The sequence below is a fragment of the Mobula birostris genome, chromosome 12, assembly GCF_030028105.1.
Source record: "Mobula birostris isolate sMobBir1 chromosome 12, sMobBir1.hap1, whole genome shotgun sequence".
Taxonomy (NCBI): domain Eukaryota; kingdom Metazoa; phylum Chordata; class Chondrichthyes; order Myliobatiformes; family Myliobatidae; genus Mobula; species Mobula birostris.
In genome coordinates this window covers 64,435,057-64,458,962 of record NC_092381.1, presented here as the reverse complement: position 1 = coordinate 64,458,962, position 23,906 = coordinate 64,435,057, and the positions used below count along the sequence as shown (strand labels likewise).

The following is a 23,906-nucleotide window of genomic DNA, read 5'->3' as shown; positions in this document are numbered from 1 at the left end:
GAAGACAGAATATAATATTAATGGTAAGACCATTGGCAGTGTGGAGGATCTGCGAGATCTTGGGGTCCATGTCCATAGGTCACTCAAAGCTGTCACGCAGGATGACAGTGTTGTTAAGAATGCGTATGGTGTGTTGGCCTTCATCAACAGTGCGATTGAATTCAAGAGCCATGAGATAATGTTACAGATATATAAGAACTTAGTTGGACCCCACTTGGAGTATTGTTCAGTTCTGGTCACCTCACTACAGGAAGGATGTGGATGCTATAGAGAGAATGCAGAGGACATTTACAAGGATATTGCCTGGATTGGAGAGCATGCCTTATGAGAATAGGTTGAGTGAATGTGGTCTTTTCTCCTTGGAGCAACGGAGGATGAGGGGTGACCTGATAGAGGTGTATAAGATGATGAGAGGCATTGATCGTGTGGATAGTCAGAGGCTTTTTTCCAGGGCTGAAATGGCTAACATGAGGGGGCATAATTTTAAGGTGCTTGGAAGTAGGTACAAGGGAGATGTCAGGGGTAAGTTTTTCACACAGGGAGTGGTGAGTACCTGGAATGCACTGCCAGCGAAGGTGGTAGAGGTGGATACAATAGGGTCTTTTAAGAGATCCTTAGATTGGTAAATGGAGCTTAGAAAACAAGAGGGCTATGCGGTAGGGAAATTCTAGGCAGCTTCTAGAGTAGGTTACGTGGTCAGTACATTGTTGTCCAAAGGGCCTGTAATGTGCTGTCGGATTTTTTATTTCCTATGTTCTCTTGCAGCGTTAATTGTAGCAAGACTTAAGTCATCAAAAGCGCTATCTTATTCATGTTATTTGTACCTTACTGTATGTGAATGGAAGTTCATGTCAGTGATTCTCTACTACTTTAGTCAGTACTGTTGAAAAGAGGCTGCATTGGCCACCCAGCATATCGTTCAGTTAGGGAAAAGCACATTAGGTATTAAAATGATGAGACAATCATTTTGAAAGAGTGTACCAACCAAATCAATTCACTAATGGTATAATGAAGGATAAAATTAAACTTGTTTGCTGCTAGAGAGAATGCCCATTACTGAAAAGAAGCATGTTTGCTCTCACCCCTCCAAAAAAAAGGCAGTTGTGGTAACAGTTTTAAAGTGCAGGGTGGTTTTATAATTATCACATTGCAGTTAAAAATATGGTGTTGGTGCAACATTTTAGTCAGTTTTAATCTGGACTAGATTAAGGACATCAGAGAAGCAGTAAAGAGTTGATGTCAATTTAACTGCTTGATATCACTCTTACAAATATCACCTTTTTTACCTTTTAGCTGTTTAAAGCCAATTATCAAATTGTCATGTTGTGATTTGAACTCATTTCCTGGTTTATTAGTCCAGGCCAACTGATTGCTATTCCATTAACATAGTCATTATATCACTTCATCCAACCGTTAGAACTAAAGAATATCAATCAGCCATAGCTTGTTTCCTGTTGTAAGACCATAGCTAATTGTACCACAGATCCATTCAGTGACTTGTGTCCCATTGTTGATCTGATATCAGTAACATTTTTTGGGTTAGGTGTTCCAGATGTCTACTCTGTGTGAGTGGGAAAAGGATTTATTGATCTCGCTCTGTGATGGCCTAGCTCTGGACTGAGTAGCTTCAAGACTTTGTATTAATTTTAAAAAGTATGATGGAATTAACTTGTTTTCTTACTTGCTAATTCACTGAGAGCTTACAAGTAGCATAGCAGAGGAATGACCCCTTTTCATTTTGGTAGTCAGTAATTATTTTAAGCATAATTTAAGCACTCCCTGGGTGAAAAGACATAATGTACTTCATCTTCTGAACCATTTGAGAACCATGCCTTAACTAACAGACTCAAAAGAACACCCCCTACTGTACTTCCATTTCACACAACATCCATCCTCCCGGCCTCTCTACACGAGGTCGTCCAATTATGCCAGTGATTTAGGAATTATGTAAGGTTTATTGCAATGGGTTTCAACGCCGCAATGATTGATATTGATCCGACCCAGATTAGGATGCTTAAACTCTGATTTGATTAATATTTAATATCCATCGGAGAGGAACCATCTAGCCAGCGCCAAATTGGATTTAAACTCGGGTACTGCGTTTGAGATTACAACATTTTGGCAGGTTGAAATAAAATACTTATCTGTGGAATTATGTGAAAAGAAAATAGGAACACAACCTTAAAAGGACTTGTTCTTTGCAGCCTACCCCTAAATAGGGTGAATTCACGGTTACATAGATCTGCATCATCTGCAGAGAGAAAGTAGCTCTTTCGCTCGGCTGACAATTTAAATTACGCCATAAGAATTTGATCAGTATTAGCCCCGAAATCGGTGCGTTTAAGGCACGATATTTAACAAGTACTCCATTTAATCAGAATTAGAGTTTAAACATTTTTTAAAAATATCAATGACAGCGCGGCATTTGAAAATTACAGTTAATATATCCCACCTCAGCAATGTGTAATGAAATGAATTTGCCAAATGCGTAATCTGGACGACAGATTGTACACTGCGCTTTTACGGGGATTGTTGTCCGGTATTATTTTTTAGTGTATAGCTAAATTATGCGCGCATTGTTCTAAAAGAGTTAACAAAGCCCATGTTGCACCTTGTAACCTGGACACCTCGAATTAATAGGAATACAATATCTGATACACTGAAACACATAATTGGAGACGAGTAGTTTTCTTTGCCTTGGTTATTCTTAAACTAACAATATCAAAGTGAAATGTGTTTTAGGCTGAAGAAACAGTTGATCCAAGCATGTGTTAATTTCCAGTAAACACATTATACTGCAGAATGTAAAATTGGGATTTTCAAATTAAGCGGTTGTTGTCACTAGTTATAGAAGCAAAAATTGGTTTCAAATAGTTTTGAAGAAGCGGGACTTCGCAGTAGTTGCAGGGATAGTGCTGTTTAGAACTATACAGCCCCGGATTACTCAGTTAAACTTGATTTATCAAATCTTTCTCTAAAACCGTGTTTATTTCCGCCTATTTAAGATACCGGCCGAAATTTGTATTTCAGAGTTACTCTCACTGCTGGCTAATTTAGTATTCAACTTGAAATAGGCGAGTATATTCGCCGAAGCATGAAATTGCATGTATATTTGCACAAAATAATGTATAAAGATAATTGTTCCATTCTTTATACTACAGGATGACAATGGCAGTTGTGATTCTATGGAGTACCATTTACTGATTTGTCTAAAATGAACAATATGGAATTAAAATACAACAATGGCGGCTTGATTCAAATGATGGAATATTATGCTTATCTTATTCGCCACTTAGGAGTGATAATTATAAAATGGTCGGATTGTGCGATCGATTCCGATCATAATAAGGATCTGAGTTTTTCCAAATATTGTGTAGCAGTATGAGTAAAAGATGGTGTGTACGAATGCTGAACATATACCAAAGCATTGCTACAGAATACCGAATTATGCTGTCAGGATCTCTGTTCCAATGATGCTTTTACTTCGGCCCGAATGGCCTGTGGAGAGTGAACGAGTTTACAGTACAGGTTGTCGATGTCAGACTGGTCTTGGTAAGTATTCCAAGGTGTCTCAGATTGCTGTATTCTTCATGAACTGAGACTTAGTTACTGTACTTTAGAGCAACACACAAAATGCTGGAGACAGCATCTATGAGCGTGAATCAACAGTCGACGCTGCGGGCTGAGTTCCTCCTTCTGTACTGGAAAGCAAGGGTGGGGGGGGGGCGACGACGCCAGAATAATACTGTACTTTAAATGTTTCTAACGTCCAGACTGGCGCCCCCAAAATACTTAAAAATATAGCACTCCGATGGAAGATCTGCGCGCAGATTGAGTGAACTCAGCCCGCTATTCTGAAGACTGTGTTGACAGCGCGACAATAAAATTAGGTTCTTTCAAGTCAAAATCAGTTCTGGATCAGTAAGGATCGCAGATTCTTGTGCGCAGTATAAATATAACTAAGAAATGGAGACGGGGGCGATCAACCTCTTGTGTCTAGAACGGCATTTTTAACCTAATAATCCCCGGTTCACTGTTCTCCGGGGCCCCCATTGTAACAGTGTACGCCAATACCACTGGGTAACCATGGTTAAATAAATCAAATGCATGCACTCTTCAAGCAAAGATCTCTAAAAGGGTCAAACAATCAGATTTAATCTAAACGGGTTGCTTCAAACACGTGGGAGAGACGATGAACATAAGCAATGTTGGTCTTAAATTTCTATTCATAACCCGCAGGTCCTTTTCCATAATGAACAACATACAGTGATGCTTAACACAGCGAGAGTAAATTAGCTGAATAGTTTTCCCCAACAAAAGAAAACTTTTTTGCTAGTACTGTAGACGATTCCCGTTAAAGTCCTTCTGATTTTTGTAGAGACAGTCTTCCCAGACATGTTGGAACGGATTATGTAATCTGAGAAGTGGCTGGACAGTGAATTCAACCTTTCTTCTGGAAACGTTGCCTCTGGCAGTGCAATCGCATTTTGTTTTTTTTTAACTATTGTGTGCATGTATTTAATATTAAGCAGCATTAAATCTTGTAGCTATTTTTAGGAAGAGTTGTGCATTGCAACAAATTCATAGAGTATTAATCTCTTACATTTGGCGTTAATTATCTTCAGTGTTTCCCTTATTTAACCTGGTAGTAAATTACATGGTTACCTTTTAAATTTTGTGTTTAGAAAAGTTCAGGGCGGAGCGCGGAGGGTCGTAAATCGCCTTACATTAAACGGATTCCCCCAAATCCTGGTTCTTACCAAGATATCGTCAGATAACTGTGAAAAAAAATCGCTGTCGTTCTGCTGGTAAAAAAAAATATGCGATTGACACACTGCAGTTTGTTTCATCCCGTGTCCTCGGGTTTTTCAATTTGATGAAATATTTGTAGCTTTACTGCATAAATCATTTTAAGTGGATGACGTTATCAAAGTCAAACAATTACGCATATTTTTAAAATGACAATATTGATAGAGAACGATGGAGACAAAACAATCTGTCTTCAGGTTAAATAATTCGTGAAATGTGTTGCTATCAAGATTTACAATCGGGTAAAGAAACATTCAAAATTGTAACACCAGAGACAATTGCAGGTGTTTGTTTTCTGATCTGATAACCCTTGAGTTTTTTTTATATAAAAAAGGAAGCCATAAGAAATATATCTTCATTCAATAATCGACTTAATGTATTTATTTATTTTCCTCGTTTGCTATAAAAATTTCTAAATTTATAATGAAAATTAACTATTATCGCCCAAAGAGAATATTTGTCAAGCAAAACACTCTTCCATGTGGCATCTTTAAGCGCAGGACTGGTTAATTGCGTATTTATCAACAAATGTTGATCTATATTATGATGATATTTACTAATTGATGCGGACAATCATAAATGCGACCTAACTTTAAAACAAATCAACCTTTGTTCTGAACATCGAAGAAAAAAATGTTGGAATTGCAAATAAAATAAAATAATCTCATTCAGGTATATTTGTTATTCTGGGGTTCTCGAAAGTCTCGGCATGCTTAAAATCAAATTGGTTAATTATGTACCAGCAGAGAGAACCTTGGGTACGATATCAGAGTAATAGTTTTTAGACGACCTAACCACCATCATATCAAATGTATAGACAATTTGAAAATCACCATTACCGCTTTGTTTTATGCGTGCATTTTGTGCAGTATGTAGAGTAATGTATGCATAGATGTCCTTGCTTCTGCGAGTGACTAATGACAATAACTTCATTAACCCAGTTTGTGTGCACTGTAGATATCTAATGCCAGGTTATTTGAAACTTTATCACCTCAGTTAGGAATGGAGAAATAACAACGTGTGAAATGGCTAGCTGCTGCATTATATTCGCTAAACACAGCGCATGTATTGATCTGACGGCAGGGCTGGCCACGTGAGCTCCCCTTTATTAATACCTGTTCGGCCTTTCTGATAAGAAAGTATCTTTTGTACGATTGGCATAGTTTCTTTAAAAATATTTGGAACATGCTTTCTAATGCCCTGGCGTTCAATGTGGGCTGGTTGGTGTATGTGGGAATTTACAAATATGCACACAGAAGTGTACGTCAATGTGCAGATATAAGTACTATATGTGAATGTTATCCCTATACTTAGCAATTATACAGTATACACAGTTCGGACAATTGCAGAAAGATTTAGCGATTCACCTAACTGTCTTCTGATTTACAACTCTTCGAATCCAGCACTATACTAACAATTTTACAGAAATCTCTTCCACAAACATATCACAAAGAAATGAGTAAGCCTAGTTTTGGAGAGGTGTGAAGTAATCTATTTAGTCTCCATCTCTCACTATGAATGCTGTGATGATAACGAGACCTGCAGCAACACTGGCCATTTCATACATTCAGACAGCTTCGCTAGAATAGGGGTTGAAAAATGCCTAGCAGTATACTGTAGATAATCGTCTACTCGTGGTCTTCAGCTAGAATATAAAATGCGATGTTAACAGAAGTGAAAAGGGGGGATGTTTTCATTAACGGGGTATAGTTCTGACGTGCGAGGGGATCATGTCCAAAAATATAGAATGCACAGTGATGTTATAATCAGTTTTGTTAACAGTTAGACTGAACAGGATTTATCAAGGATGTGTGCTATCTTATCTGCTTGTCACCAGCGAATCTAGATTTCAACCTGATTATTGAGTTTAAACAGCCTCGTTGAAGGTATGTCATTGATGAACGGAATTTTAAAAGATGCAAGAGACTATTTCTGATTCTAGTAAATTCCACTCAACTCACCCAGCAGACGATCTTCTGGGAATTGGAGAACTCGGAGAATTCCTGGTCTAATTGCAGCATCGAGCTTATCTTTCATTCCAATTGTTTTAATGATGACGATTAAAGTGTTTATGTCGTGTGTCAATTGTAAACGAGAAATACTGTACACCGACTGCTTTAGATTCATGGTATTTGATACTTCTGGCAGTTTAGATAGCAAATCTTCATATTAACAACACCTTCACTAAAGCAAAGAACTGGGTATTAAGAAGTAATTGGGACAAGCCAAAGGCGTTTTAATAAATTCAAATTCATTCCCATTTCCCAAATTAACTTCCGGAAATACACCTGATTAATTCTGTTATTTCAATGTATTTTGTGGTAACGCTGTCACGAATCACGACAAAGAGAATACGAGTTAGGCAGCAGTCCTGGTTTGAAGGTAATTTGGTTTCTGTGAAGGACATTATCTGTGATACTATTTAACCACCTGAAAAAAAGGAATCTCGGATTTGCCATTTATCCAGTTGCTATTTAACGTTATGCAGAGTGTCATTAAAACTTAACTTGGTTTTACTTAAATTATTACAGCAACAGCATCTGTTTCAGTTTCGCAAATACAAATCCACCTTTTTCCGAACCATTTCTTTAATTGGCCCGTGTTGTTAATTAAAGAAGTCACGTAAAACATCGGCTTTTTAAAAAAATTATTGCCTGTTCGGTTGACTTAAAGATTCTATTTCAAATATCATTTGGAAACCAAACAGTTCAATCTGTCAGTTCCATTCCTGCGTACCTTTTCATATTTCACAGGAATATATGAACAGTGAAGGTGGGAAAATCAAGGTCAAGGTGCTGTTGAGCACCGGGCGCATTTGAAAATGTATTCTCAGTGCAAACCGAGAGGGAAAGTGATTTTTACTCAACACAATCAACCCTAAGGAGGGCATAAACTAATGGAGTCAATCATCTTTCAAAGGCGAATGTCCATTCTCTGGAACAGAAACACCACCATTTATTTTTAAAGATTAATCACTAATTTTACTCAGTGTCAGATCAAATATTCACTTCTTTTATTGGCACGGACTTGTTTCACAAATGGGCTCTTTGAACACTTCTGAAACAAACCAATATTTTGCAGATGTGAAATTGTGCTGACCATAATTTCATTTCAGGACCAGTGGTGCCAAACCGTCTGCCGCAAGGCTGACTTTTCAACAAAGGGTTTTGGGGTGAATCAAATCGTGGGAATTCACGCCTCCGCTGCCCCTTTGGGAGAAAACGCTGATATCTACCCAGAGTCCAGATTGGAGCCAACCTTATAGATTTATGAATAAAATTATTGGCTGCGTTTCCAGTAGATGCTTGAGGTTTCGTTTGGTAAATGTATAGCAGTTTATGTACCAAAATTGTACTAGTTTGGGTTTTTCTTTGCAATAATACGTATTGCACCAACCGTTGACCTGAAATCGTTTTATTTTGCAGGAGCTGACACGCACACTTGGAGCAAAGTTTCTGTTGAAGTGCTGGGCAGTGCCCTCTTGTGATTATTAAAGAGCCGCCTGACCACCACTCTTTTCTGTTGCCATCATTTATAATAAAATATGGTTTTGGTGGCACTTTATTCGTACCACTTATCTTAATTAGAGTTTGGACCGCGCTGGGCTTTTACTAGTATTGTGAGGGCGGGGTGGTGCAGCAGAGGCACACAGATAAGGGATACAGTATGTGTGTGAAGGATTTGTGTGGGATTGAATGGTACACTGCAAGCAATAAAGGGTGCAAAAATAAGACATGGTTACACGGTTAACATACTGTAGCTTGCAGTTTATCGATTAAAATAGAATTCAATTCGGATGTTTTGTTTTAAAACATTTTAAACTTAGACTCCCGGTTAATTCCAGATGTATTGCCTTTAGAGAAGGAATTTTTCGGCTTCTGATCTTTTATCTTTTATCATCCGAAACAGATAACACACATTGCAGAGCAAAGAACTGCTTGTAAACTGTACGGCCAAGAATTTGTCAGAGGTTCCGACGAAGGCGGTCAAACCGGGAGCTTTAATTTCACGTTTCTCTGTAGATAGTGACACGCCTTCTGTCGTTTCCAGCATTATTCTTTTCAAGTTTTCCCATTTTAAAAACTTGTATTCTGCCGTATCTTAGCGCCACCATTCAACAGATTCAGCCACAAAAGTGTTATGGCTAATAGAAATAATGGATCACCGTGACTAATTTCTATCAAGATAAATATAAACATTCATGGACAGAATTACATTTAAGAATACTTGTGCATTTCAACTTGTTTTATTAATAAGATTATAAAGGAATGCTGAGTTGATAACAAGTTCAATTTGACTCCAAATGCAATGTATTTGTGTCCCAGACTGGAAGAAACGTGGTAGATTGTGAAGTAGCGTTCTTTGCAGTATACCCTTTTTACCGAATATTTGCTATGGGACCTGCATCACTAAATTCGACAGTATTCGATGACCATGTGAATTTCATTCATGTTCCAGATTTGACACTAAAAGAGCTTTGCAACAAATTGCATTGAATCAACCCATTTCCATTAGGCAATGCGTTAAATTGTAAACTATAGTAAGGCTGGGGTTTCAACCAATGGGCGCTAAAATCAACCATACTTTAAAACCAAATCAGAATGTAGTTTCATTTCACATGCCTGCATCCATGTTTTACTTGAGTTTATTTGGATAATTTTTATTATAAGCACTCAAACACCCTTTACATTTGCGCACTTACGAGGCCGTCTGTAACCGAAACACGAACGTTAGTGGATGTTTTTCATTCCCAGGAGAAATAATGTAAAATACCAAAACAAATTAGGGGAAGAGACTTTGTTTATGTTTTAAACATAATACATTAACCATTTGTTCTAAAATATTCTCTGCATTTTGGCGAAGCCAATTAGATTAATTTTCGTCTTTCAACTGTAAACAGAAAGAAACTTGCAACAATGTGGGAATTGCTGAGTTCCTCCAGCGTTTTGTGCGTGTGTTTCTTGAAACGATCGAGATAGTTTCCGTGTTACTCTGCTTCATCAATGTGAATTTTGAAATTATTACATTTTTGTCGATATTTTGCTGAACGATATCTGCAAAATTACTTGAGGGTCTCAGAAATAAATATGATAATTATTTTTCATGCTTTTAAAAGACCACGTCGACAAGACTCAGGGGGCACATTATCTTTACAGGCTTTTGATGAACACAAGATGTGAGCGCGCCTGGTGACTAAATAGATAAGCTAATTGCCATTAAAAAAACCTCAATTGAAATAATATATACAGGGGTTAACCCATAGAATGCAGTTGTCCATCAATGAATAGTTAATAACACATAATCTTCACATTATTTGTTATATTAAACAATTTTAATAAATAAAGAATAAGGTTAAATATTAACGATTCCAGTATGGAAGTATCCCGGAATGAAACCATATATATAATAGTGCATTCCCAATATCTGCTTTTCCTTTTTGGAGGGAGGGCGGTTAAACTAACCCTTTGTATCATAATCCTCAAAGCGACACTTTGCAACATTCCACTGCCGTCCTTCCAGTTGACGGGACACCTTAGCAAGACAACTACTAATATTAGTGAACCGACCAGCTTGTTTTGACTGCCTGTGATTTCTGATTTGATTCCACATATAAAGTGATTCCGGAATTGAAGCCCGGTGTCTCCTTGCTTATACAGACACTTGAATATCTGAAACGAAGAAGCGATCTAAGGAATTCAATCATATAAAGATATTTTATGAAGAATTTCCTCTCGTTTCCAGTATCTGCGTTTTCTTCTTATTTCATTCAAGTTCTGTAGTCAAAAGCATTTGAAAATAAAAATGGAACAAAATGCCTAAGACCAGTAAAAATTTAAATCTTTGGTTGCTTAGACTGGTTTGTATCATGTGCATTTTCATGGTCGCTTTATCAGCGTTTAAAGTAAAAGTCAGAGATACCTGTATTCAGTGTAGTGGGAAAGTCTACCAAGGCAAATTTGACATGAATCTTGTTAGGCGGAGCATATCAGACCGTATCCCAACAGATCCCGCCAATGATTAATCAAATCCATTCTCAAAAGTGCGGAATTACACTTAAGGTTATTAGTAAGAAAGCTAGTTATTACATACCGAGCGTGTTAAATGCTATTCCATTTTATAAAATACTATATTAACTTTGAATTAAAATAGTGTCACTGACTTTAAATCTGTTCATTTCATCAATGCGAAGTGCGTGTTTTCAGGAGGGAAGGGGTGATTTCTGTGGTACCACCGATGTACCCACGCCTATAGTTCGAGTACTAAGGCGTTTTGACATCTGGTAAATTTCTTCAAAATAAAGGTTATAACGCGATTTGAAAAATAAACACGCACGTCGGTTGGAGAAGCAATTAGAAACCGTACAATATCAGGTTAATAAACTTCCTGGCGAGTTCATTTGACGTTTCCTTCCGCGTCTATCAGTCCGACTTTAACAAATAATGGGGAGAGGAGGAAAAGAAGGGGGGAAGGGTGCGTTTTCTCCAAACAGATGTTGACAGAAGTCTCAATTCAATGATATTTGTAGATGAAAAAGACAGACATATTGCACTGGCACCGAACTGGCCGCCCAAATCTAGGAAAATGGTCTGGAGGGAAACTAATGATGAAAAAAAACGTCTACTCCGTCTCAGTTGCCTTAATTAAATGCATGGAAAGAACCGAGAGGCTCACATCTGGTTTCAATATGGTTCTCTTTGATGGCATCAAGTGTTCTTTTCCCATATCAGGCCGCTGCAAGTAATAGGACGTCAATTGCAGCTCGGAGCCCAGACTCCTGCCATTTCCACACATGGGCTCCCCTTCAATCCTGTTGAGTTCTTTTTCTGAAATCTCACGCAATCTGCGAAATGAAAGCAGGATATTTGGATTGTGTGGTGTGTGTGGGGGGGGGGTTGAGATGACCACTTCGCCTCTACTATCGCATATATTTGCAAAACATTTAATAAAATCGAAAAGGGAACTGAATCTTTATGTGCCCCCACATCCCAATAATGCATTTAAAAGCACAGCGAGGATCGCCAACTCAAAACAAAAATTCAGAAAATGCCTATCTGTGAAAACTTTGGGGTTTTCCCTCCCCCATCTGATCCGTGTGGTTCTGATCGCTGCTGCACAAGTGAAACAAAAGCTAAATGCTCCCAGGGCCAGTTACATACAGACTCGAGCACTGGCTGTGCGTCGCACGGACTCGGAGCGCCCCCGCCACTACCGCGAGGCGCAGCAGTCTCGCACACGCAACGGGCACAGTTTCTGTATCTACATGTAGATTTAAAGTATAAGTTAGCGCCGTCGGATTAGTCTTGCTACAAAGTTTTCTTGGCGCAGCTTGTGTAGGTGAGTACATGGCCCTTGTAATATTTTCTTTTGCCTGAAGCAAGGAACTATTTATGACCGAATGCAAAGGAAAAGCGGATTCTTTTTTGAAGGGAAGGGGGAGGGGAAGGTGCCCAACGAGTGGTATAAAACATGCAAATTAGTTCTTTAACCGCAATGCAAAACAAGTCTGGGCGAGTTGACGGGATACATAAACAAGTTGACTCTTTGAAGTATTTTCCTGGCTGTCAGTTTCTCTCTTTTTTATATGTTTTTCAGATGATAATTACATCTTCTAATGAATTACAAAGGGATCCGAGGCCAGATTACAAGAGAGCAAAGGTTTCATTTGCCCGCTCTAATCAAAGTGGTGGGAGTGCTGTGATGGAGAGAGGTCTGTAGAACGTCAGAGGCACAGAACACAGGGGCTCTGCCACGTAATTACAGGCCTGTACTAGCAGAATCTCGTCTCCCTGGGGTCGCCAATTTTAATTTATTCGGCGCAAAACAATCCCTGGACGGCACTCTGCTGGCTTTTGAAGTGCCAGAAAGGCCTTTTTTCTACAAGCAGAAGTATTGCACACTTCAGAGTTCCCCCGCCTAGAATCTTCCAACCAAAAACTATTTTACCCTCCTGTGTGTGTGTCTCTCTCTCTTAAACTAGAGTAAGTTGAGAAACCTCATTCGTACATCTGCAAAACATCATTCTTTCTAAACTGATGTCACCTATGTGAGTCAAGAAGGAAGGACAACTTTTCTTCAAGTTCCTTACTATGTACTGCTGTTGCTTGGGCGCCGGAGAAGCTATCAACTGTAAGGAAAGCTTGCTCATTTTTTTACTTTTTTAACGTTTTGATTTTCCGGCGTGGGGTTCAAGTGTGTGGAGACCTATTCTGAGTATTAGCCTAAACTGGAGACGAAAGGTGCCGAGGTGCAGAAGATTGATAGAATTTGTATATACAAATTTTGTTTTTAAAAGAATTAGTACCTAAGCCATGACCTCGAGTTATCCCCACGTTATGGACAGGCAAGCGTCTTCTGTACCCACTCGCTTGGAGAACACTATCACAGCCAGTATGGACAATTTACAGTCTAAAAAGAATTTCACGGTGAGTCACCTGCTGGATCTGGAAGAAGTGGGGGAGATGAACCTTCAGCAGGCCGACGAGGGTGTCAGTGAGGCGGGCAGGAAACTGCTCGAGTCTCCAGTGGTGACCAGCGGCAGTGACACTCCCCAACAAGAAAGTAAGTGTGAACAAAACATAAATAAAATGGGGGACAAGGGTTTACTAACGGGATTATCACTGTGGCTCAAAGAGTGATCATCGCATTAACACGTACGTGTAAATGTCGTGGAGCCGTTTGTTATTACGGAAGCGTGGAGATGTCGCTTGGCACAGTCCCGAGGCGCCTTTTATGAGGCAGATGGAGGTAAATGTTTGGGGGGGGGGGGTGTTGTAAGAAAAACGGAACTCTTTAAAGTTGATGATGCAGCATTACTTGTACATTCTCGCTTTCCGTTTTGAATGCGTCCCAAATGCAAACACATTAAAAACTAACAATTTATAGTCTGCGTCGGGAGTACCAGTACCTTCATGCAGTAGAGTCTCCAATGAGAGTATTGGAGAGACATTGTATGGAGATGTAGAAGATGCGTGGAGATTGTATCGTAGAATTGTTAGGCTCAGATGGTTCACATTATCCCACTGGAGAATATTTCAAGGTCGTGTCTATATGGATAATAACATTAAATACAATTCATTTGGCATAAAGGGGAGTGTTGTAAGTTTAGAGTTAATTATACGAAGAAGAATACGCCGTTCAGCTATTTAGCAGCGCGTCGCCCCCATTAGCAGAACCATGTTGCTTTTGATCGCTCATTGTCTGAGAACATGTGTAGCCATTACAAGTGGACGTATTGAATTTGACAAAAGTGCTTTAAGTGTCCCCACAGACAACAACACTGGTAATGACAGCTAATCTGATTAGTTTGATAAATTGATTGGTCATGCATCAACGATAAAAGACGACAACTTTGTTTTCAATGAATCATGCCTAGCATGTAAAGTTAAGGAAACATTTACTTCTAATTATCCACGGCAATACTCTGGCCAAAACTCACTCGCTCCCCGTGCACAAAATAACTCTGATTTTTATCACTTTTGGAGTCAAATAATTTCAATCTCCAGTAAAACTTGATTTTTTTATATTTCCTGTAAGCTTCGAATATGAAGGAAATTGTGCTCAGCCATGGAAATTATTTATATATATCTCTACCTTATTATACGTTATATAGACAGAGGCCCGCGTGAATAAAACGGTATTAGTTCGCAAATGATTTGATTGGGGACAGTCCGTTTTATATCAGAAAAATTACTGGCCCCCTTAAAAAAAGTTTAATTTCATTCTCTTCCAGGTCTGGCACCAGTTCGCTAATAAAAGATAAGGGGAAAGCGTGTAAATTCTTAGCTTCTTTCATCCTCGAGCAGTTAAGATAAAAATTGTTAGAAGTTTTCCGCCTGTCCCTGGATCAGAGTGAGTCCGATGCTGGCTGATTGATGTGTAGTGTTCAGAATGTCCCCCTCTCTCATTCTCTCTCTGTCTTTCTCTCTCCTTGCCTCCAGAGACCCCTACTGACTATTAGATACGGCTTATTGAGCCGGCCTGGCCTAAATTCATCAGCCCCCTCCCCTTTACATTTCTCTGACAGCACAGCAGATGTGGATCGGCGCCGGCAATGTGCCCCTGACCGGAGATCTGCCTTGATCCCCTGGTCTGAGAATCTGCCCCAAGCAACACAGCCAGCCTGACATTCTGAGAAGGCCCCGGGAAACGATCGCGAACGTTTTACAGTTTATAGTTCTTCCACTACGTTTTAACAATCCAATTATGAAACACGTTGCTGGTTGAGAACATTCTGTAGCTGTAATGAGTTTCTTAATACCAGCTATTAAGCCAAAAGAATATTGAAAGAGAGGGAAAGAATTTCGTGCCATCAAGATAATGCATGCTTTGAAATGGAGATCCATCCTTCCCAATAAAGAATTTAAGATTAAGTAGACTGTATTAAACGCTGGCCTCCAAGAGAGTCAACACCTTTTAACAAAACTAGCAGGTTATTGAAAGATAGTTCCCTGAGAGGGTCATTGTGATTTCAGTCTATTCAGCTGAGCAACTAGTGTCACTTTAGACACCGTGCGGAGAGATTTCGGGTGGTTTCACATAAACTCAGGAGATGAGCAGTACAGTTTTGCACACTTCATGCATTTGAACACTTGCGGCATTGACGCCAGCCAGGGTCGGACCGACTCGGTGGTATAAACAGTAATAGCGCAGAGAATTTATACAATTAAATCAACGTTTCTAGAGGTGTTGGAACATGGCTTGCTTCCTCTTTGAACTAATGACGAACTGGAGTTTTACCTGCACGGTGAACATTAAGGGTTCTCAGTAGTTGAGGTCGTAACACAATAATGACTCAGAACTGAAAAGCTGTTACATAATCTTTCACCAGTTCATTTTCTCCGGTAGAATGAAAGGCAAGCATTCCAGAAACACGGTGATTATAATATGTTTCTATCAATAAAGTTGTTACTTATTAATCTGATTCGCAGTTTTAAACTTTGGTTGCAGCTGTAAGTAATTATTTAATATTTGACAATAAGATGTTTTTAATAGAGGTCTCCAGTGGATTTATTCGGTGATTATAATTTGTTGAAGTCTTGCTCTGAGGTACTTTCCAACTGAATCAATGCATCCAATAACGGCCGTTCTATGCAGCCGCCAAGGAAATCACAAAATACATAATGCCTTGTGCAAGATTGCAAACCAATTAACGTACCCTTATATAACAGTACTGGAATGTAGGTTCCAAGCAGGAGGAAGGGGTGGAATGCAAAGCCTATACCTCAACAGAAATCAATTGTCTAAAAATTCCGTCCATCCAGCCCGCTGGTACTTCAGGCATTATATAGCTATGTCTTCAATTAATGTGCGAATCAGGGACAATAATTATACCAAGCACTTTAACTGGTTCAGGCAAGTGGCTTTATTTTTAAAACAGCATGCACAGCATCCACTGTAATAAAGTTGTGCTGCCTTCAAAACCATGCATTTCCCCCACTAATTTACATATATTCCCACATATTCACTATGAGTGGGTGGTAATTTCTTAGTGCAATATGATACGCAGTCTATTATGACATAGAGTTACTTCTTACAATATGTAACTCACATATATCATATAAAAATATTGATCATCAAGATATAATGTCAGGCCATGGATAAATCAGGTAGAAAAAACTGGAATTGCCGAGATACTCCTACGAGAAATATACTTTTTAGTATGTGGAAGATGGTCATTTCATTATAGTTTTAGTCAGTGAAAGAATAGCCCTTTAGTGGACAAAAGAAAACATTCACTTAAAATTTCTCTATCCTCACGTAATTTCCCTGTGCTAAGAAGTTCCCTCTCGTGGTTTCAATTTCAGTTGCAGCTAGCGAAACCTGTACGATATTGACGCTCAGAACGCTAATCCTCTCATCAATCAAAGCATAGGCCAGGTTTTTGGAAACGGGAATTACAGATAAAAGAAACGGAGGTTTCTTCAAGTGGCGTATACAGCCCTAGGCATTCAGGGCAGAAATAATGTTGGAAGAATATGGAACACATAGACCCTGCTTTATGACCCATTTGATTCATAAACAAATACCATTGCGAAGGGACTCGAAAAGCAACGGGATATATTCATCAGATAAAGTAATATCAAATACCGGGGACATAAAACTCACAGACACGTATGGTTAACATACTACATCTAGGATCAGCAGGCCGTTTCGACTGGAAATTTACCCCTCACATTGAGCAGACTATGCCAAGTATGGATGTCGAAACAATTTTATTTTCGTAGACTATGGATTTTCCTTCTCAATTTAAGCATTAGAGTAACACTAATACAATGATAGCGATTGATCTTCGGGGGTAAGTTGCTGACGGATAAGCGCAGTAGTGAGATAGAAAGACGGGCTTAGCACAATTGCTGCGGTGTATGTTCTGAAGGTCCCTTGTACTTCAAGTAGAGATTTTTTTCCCTCTCTTTAATTCTGCAAGTGCTAACTGATTAAACAGTGCGTGTAATTGTTTTTATGGAGTGTAGGTGATAAAATAAACACAGAGCAGAAGAAGAAGCGGAAGCAGCGGAGGAACAGGACCACATTCAACAGCAGCCAACTGCAGGCTCTGGAGAGGGTTTTTGAGAGGACGCACTACCCCGACGCATTTGTACGCGAGGATCTGGCCAGACGAGTCAACCTCACTGAAGCCAGGGTCCAGGTAGCTTTTTATTCCGTTTTATATTTAGAACAATTGACTTTTCGGTGCACTTTACTCGTTTGTACATTAAAAAATTAGAGAAAGCGATAGAGAGGAAGGAAGTTACTTTGACAAGTTACTTACTCAGTGTTGCTACCCACATTATTACCAGTGCGGTTTTTTTGCCCTCTACTAAAGAGTGACTGAATACTAAATTAACCTCCCTCCAAATTATTTGCTCACAGTTAAATAAATCACACAATAAAGCGATATTGCCACAGACTGATTGGATTCGGCGCGGACTTATTACTGCATTATTTCATGTGCAGTGAGTATAATATTTATCACTTTATGTGCGCAATACCCAAAAATGTGCGTGATAAGAAGGACTTATCAACAACGTTAATTTTGTCTCTGTACTTTGTTTACTCTCTAATTTTCCAACATTGCACAATCTCGATCGGATTCCAATGTTCGGTACATCTTCTGGCGACTTTAACACATCAAATGTTAAACGATGTCCATAATTAGTGGCTGATGTTGCGGCGAGCCTTTATGTTCTGAAGACTGATAGCATATATGAAGTGAAATTCTGAATGAGAGTGACTGGAAATGGCCGCTTAGTGACCTGGCTATCAGGTACTATTTTCATTTCAGAAGTAAATACAAATCCCGGAGTAAACTGTAAGAATGGCAACAGCGAATCTCAAAGGCAGGGAACGAACAGGAACGAATACACACATGTACAGGCAGTCAAACAGACAACACAACGTTGGCCAGTTTTGTTTTGCTCAAACATTATTCCTCTGTGCTGGAGATCTAGTGTGTCAAACACTACAGTCGAAATAATTGTGCCTTGGTGTTACATTTAAAGCTGCTTTTCAATTTATATACCGAACATTTAAAAATTTCATGTGAATTTACTTGCGCGCAGCCTAAATGGTATCAATTGTCCGTTCTTAAAATTAATTATTTTGCACTTGGATATAGATTCATGATAAAATAGTTGAAAAAGTATACTGGTGCCACACAATGTGGTACCGTGGATAAACAACATTTGTAAAAAAAAAGTGAAACAGAGCAACACACCATGATACATCCATTGTAAAAGATGCATTTTAAACTGTGAACAAGAGAAAATCTGCAGATGCTGAAAATCCGAGCAACACACACACAATGTTGGAGGAACTCAGCAGGCCAGGCAGCATCTATGGAAAAAAGTACAGTCGACGCTTTGGTCGCAACCCTTCGGCAGAACTATACTGCTGCAAGTTTATGAACGAAACCTGAAGGGCAGAATTATTCTCTAAATTAATTTTAACTGAATTTTTCTTCCTGAGTAGAGTCAGTGTAACACACCAACAGAGTACATAGGAAGTACATCGCAAATTGTTGAATATTTATAGTATGGCAAAGCAGAATACATTTTGCCTGGCAAATAAAGCAATATATGTAGGTTGGTGTGACCACCTGCTCCAGTCCAATGAAATCTGCCACGTACTAACACCTTGTAGGAATTCCCAGACTGCAACTGATCCCAATACGTATAAGAAAACAGCAAGGGGAGCTTTAGACCTGATGCAATGGGTACCTACAGACTGACAACCAAATCTACCTATCACATACCTCTGGATCAAGTGTACATAAAGCGGGTTAAAACCTTTCTACTGGTGGAATATTATCCAATCCTCCCACCCTCCAATGCAGATCCAATGTGCCATGCTCATTGGGAGATTTCATTGGACTAGAGCAAGTGATCATTTCAAATCACCTACATTGCATTATTAGTTATGGTACAGTATCCACAATCCCTGAAGTGTGCCACTAGGATTTGCTTCCTGGCATTTTGAGAAAATGCCAGATCAGATGGTCTGGGTGGAAGTCAGGGAGCACTGATGCTGTGTCACACAGAGGAGAGAAGAAGTTATGTTCTCTTGCATTGGACCTACATTAGATATCCCTCTATTTTCAGGCTTAGCAGGAAAATTATACACCTCATTTCCCACTGTCCACCATCACTACCATGGTATAGATCAGATATAGGTCAGATTTCCAGTCAAGCTCTTCCAGATGTGAGCCAATTCAGAAGATAGCCTCTGCATCCAAGCCATACCAATGAACATTATTCAGTGGTTTAGTTCTTTCCTTAATTTCGTTTATTCCTGTCACAGAAAGGCAAAATCAATCGGTTGAGCAGTTAAGAGATAGAGTTGTGGGCTTTTTTTTTAAAAGGTCAGGAAAGTCACCCAAAATGGATAGCCAACTTTGCCAATATCTAAATGGACTTCTCTGAATCTGTAATTCTTCCTAAGTTTGCCTCCAATCATTTGCCAAAATATTTTATATTTTGAAAAATAAATCCCCAGCAGAGTGACTTAACTAGCACTGATTAGATTCCCATTTACGAATTTTTTATTCCGAACAAAGAAAAAATACCATAATTAAAATGAAAATGTGCTATGTGGATTCAACACCCCATAAGCAAGACAGTGTTGTGTCATTTTGTTCTAATTGGACCTAATGAGAACCATCCTCTGTATTCCAGTTTTCAGGGAAGATGTCAAGAAAGTGAGTTATGTCAGTAGTGAGCATTTTTAAAAAATTCTTTACAGTACAACATTGCTGTACGGTATTAATGGTACTGCCCATTAATGTAATATTCCAATACGTCTTATTGCCAGTAAAACAAAATGCTCATGCTCTTGATTAGAATTACAATTTACATTGCAAATTTGCAGTACTGTTACAATTATATACCTTTGAGACCTGAGGGACATTGTTTCTTAAGATTTATATAGCTGACTTTCAGTCCCCATGAACACCAAAAGCTGTAAATTACAGCCCTTTCAGGTGCCAGCCTGAAAGGATCTTCACTGGAACAAGTTTTGATGTATGCATCCTCAACTCTTTTACATCGTCAGCTTCAAAATAATCAACTTATAGAAAATACTCCAATAGTTGAACTATCAGATGAGCTTAAAATATGAGTTTAAATTTAAATATATCGACTTGCGAAACCAGATTCGATGGAATGTTTACACTCAGAATGTATTAGAGTCAGTTTGCTGGCTTGGGAAATGTATCAATAGTGGACTCGTTCCACCTAGACAAGATCACGTTCAAGGTTATTGTCATCTGACTGTTCATATATACAACCAAATGAAACAACAATCCTCCAGCCCATGGTGCACCCACAGTACATATAACACACACCGCACATACAGCAAAATATTGTCACAACTAACTTAATAAAATATAATTAAAATGCATGTGAAGTGTGCAGCGCAGGTAAACAGCTCACTGTCCTAGTGACAATACCTCAGTGGTGGCAGAGTATTCATTAGTCTTACAGCCTGAGGAAGAAGCTGTTACCCAGTCTGGCAGTCCTAGTCCTTATGTTTCTGTAACTCCTTCTTGATGGTAGTGGTTCAAAGAGATTGTGGGATGGGTGATACGGATGCTTCATGCCCTTTGTACACAATGCTCTTGGTAAAATCAGTTTGGAATTTTTGAAGATGGTTCAGCAACCTGTCTGTTCTTTTTCTTGTGCACTGCACCATTCCAGTACCATTGTTCCAAATCAAAGTAAAATTACAAGATACAATTCAATGTTGTGCTCTGAAATGCCTCCTCAGAGATTGCATCTTCAAAGCCTTTTTCTCCCTATCATATGACGATTATTAAGATGAATCCCTAAAACCTTTTACTCGGTTCATGCCTTATTACAGAAATTCATGAATGGTGTATCTTTGGCCTGGCAAGAAAATGAGCCAAGAAGTTTAAGGCAGAGTTGGAATGGGAAATGATGTTTAAGTGCACAGGATTTATTGTTTTATTCTCTCCTTTCAGGTTTGGTTTCAAAACAGAAGAGCGAAATTCCGCCGAAATGAGAGAGCTTTGCTGGCCAGTAAAAATGCATCCATTCTCAAATCATTCAGTGGAGAGGCAGTGGAGCAGCCCATGGCACCCCGCCCTGCACCCAGAGCCCAGGATTACCTGTCCTGGGGAACGACATCTCCATATGGGTAATCTCTTATTGGTAATATATATATGTAATAACCACATTGCCCAGAAATTGCCATGATATAGTACTGCCAGTCTCTTGTGAACGTAGCCTTCAAAGTTCAGAATTGACCCCCCCAATATGGTACTCTACATAATATTGTCAATAAGCTTATTAAACTTGATGTTGTATCCACAATTCCATATCATGCAGCCTAGTAGTAACTCCGCACTGTGAGCAATATGAATTTGATCAACAATTTCATTCTAAGCACAGCTAAAATTTGATATCCAGAACCCAAGAACACTTAGTATAGTCTTATGGTTAATAGATAGTACGAATGTAATATGTAAGTTACCTAAATGCAATAATATATGGAAAAAGGTGTATACAGAATAATAGACAGCATCATTAGATTTGTCAGGGTGACTGTATTTCAGCTACCTTGGCTGCCAAGCTTATTGAATATCTCCATAAAATGGAAGGTGTTGTAGAAATTAGAATGCGTGAAATGCCTATTTTTATAACAACAATTGGTAAAATCACAAAGACAAGGCAATTCAATGGAATTACAAAATTAAATACCTACATGCCAGGGACTGATGATGTCACTGCAGTGTGTGCTCGTTCTCATTATTGTAGAGAATTTGTTGTGCTTTGTAAATCCAGACTGAGAAATATTTCTGAACATTTTCACATTCTAGAGAAAACCTGACAGAAAGTTTGAATTAAATTCAGTGTAGACCCAAATGGGAAACTTCCTTATCCTCAGTAATGGCCCTAAATGGCCTAAGAAAAGTGCACCGGTGCTACTTGCTGTTTTTCTTCTGAAAGTTGTCAGGACATAGCCTGTATTCTTTGCTTCAACTAATCAGGAGCCAAAGCAATAAGCATGTCAGTAGGCATATTTCTTGGCAAGCAAGAAATCAATATCCCCACAGCAATTTATGATGGCAGGAAAACAAAGCCATCATTTTGGCAGCAGACATTGCTGTGGTAACAGGAACTGAGTTATACATGGACTTAGTTCCCATTTGGAACTGTACAATAGACCAAGTATGGTGTATAAAGCTCGAAAATATTTTGTATCAATTATCAAATTATTGATAATGATAATAAGTTAATGCTAGAGAATTATTCAACTCTCTGGCATTAACTCATCTCCAGAATATCATTTTACAGTTCTTGAAATTAAAATTGTCTGCTCCATACATACATATTTATTAAGATAAATTAAAAAGAGATAAGGAGAATATTGAAAGTCCATCTGCTTTCTGAAAGTCCTCTGATTTCTGAATTTTTTCCCCGTTTAGAAAATAGTCTATCCTTTATTCATTCTGCCAAAGTACCTGATTATACATTTCCCTATACTATATTCCACCTGCCTTTTCATTGTCCATTTTCCTAATATGTCCAAGACTTTCTGCAGAGTCCCTCATCCAGATTATTAACAGATAACATGAAATATAGTGGACCCAATACCAATCACAGCAGAATACCATTAGCTACCCGCAGCCAACCAGAAAAGACCCCTTTATTCCCATTCTTTCCTCTTGCCAGTCAGCCAGTCTTCTATCAAAGCTTTCTTGTAATATCATGGGCTGTTATCATGTTTAACAGCCTTAGGCGTGACACCTTATGAAAGGTCTTTTGAAAATCCAAGTAAACAACATCCGCTGACTTCTTCCGTTACTTCCTCAAAGAATTCCAATAGATTTGTCAGGCAAAATTTCCCATGAAGGAAACCATGCTGATCACCCAATTTTATCCTGCACCTCCAAGAATCCTGAAGCCTATTCCTTAATAATGGAATCTAACATCTTACTGAAGTGTGGCTAACTGGCCTATAATTTGCTGTTTTTTGCCTCCCTCACTTCTTAAAGGATGAATCAGAATCATGTTTAATATCATTGATATATGTCGTGAAATTTGTTGTTTTGCAAACAGCACTACAGTGCAAGACACTATAATACTACAAATTACAATAAGAAATATACATTTAAAATTAATTAAATAAATAGCGCAGAAAGAGAGCAGAAGTAATTAGGTAGTGTTCATGGGTTGGTTCATTGTCTGTTCAGAAATATGACGGTGGAGGGAAAAAGTGGAGCAACATATGCAATTTTCTGGAATCATTCCGAAATCTAGTGATTTTTAAAAGTTCACTACTAGTGTCTCCACAATTTCTTCAGCTACCCTTTTCAAAACCCTGACATGTAGTCCAAGTGGTACAGTGATTTTATCTATCCTCAGACCCTAGAGCTTCTCAAGCATCTTCTCCTTAGTAATAGCAACTACCCTCAACTGTGCCTTCTGACACTCTCTGGAGTCTTCCACAGTGAAAACTGGCGCAACGTATTTATTAAGTTTGTTCACCATTTCTCTCCAGCATCATTTTCCAGCACTCCTATGTCCATACTTAGCTCTGTTTTACTCTATATATCTGAAATATCTTTTGGTATCCTCTTT

At 38.8% G+C, this 23,906-nt stretch overlaps 1 protein-coding gene across 3 annotated transcripts in view; it reads left to right on the top strand.

Annotated features, from left to right (window-relative positions):
* Positions 1–11,988: 11,988 nt before the first annotated feature.
* Positions 11,989–23,906, top strand: part of prrx1b (paired related homeobox 1b) — a 30,924-nt gene continuing 19,006 nt past the window's right edge. For 2 of the 3 annotated variants that reach the window (XM_072274707.1, XM_072274708.1), the window contains exons 1-4: positions 11,989–12,144; positions 12,403–13,368; positions 17,280–17,455; positions 21,284–21,459. In XM_072274707.1, coding sequence (XP_072130808.1) covers positions 13,119–13,368; positions 17,280–17,455; positions 21,284–21,459 — 602 coding nt within the window. In that variant the 5' untranslated portion in view covers positions 11,989–12,144; positions 12,403–13,118. Of the gene's footprint in view, positions 12,145–12,402; positions 13,369–17,279; positions 17,456–21,283; positions 21,474–23,906 lie in introns of all 3 variants that reach the window. The other variant, XM_072274709.1, reaches the window with a different exon arrangement.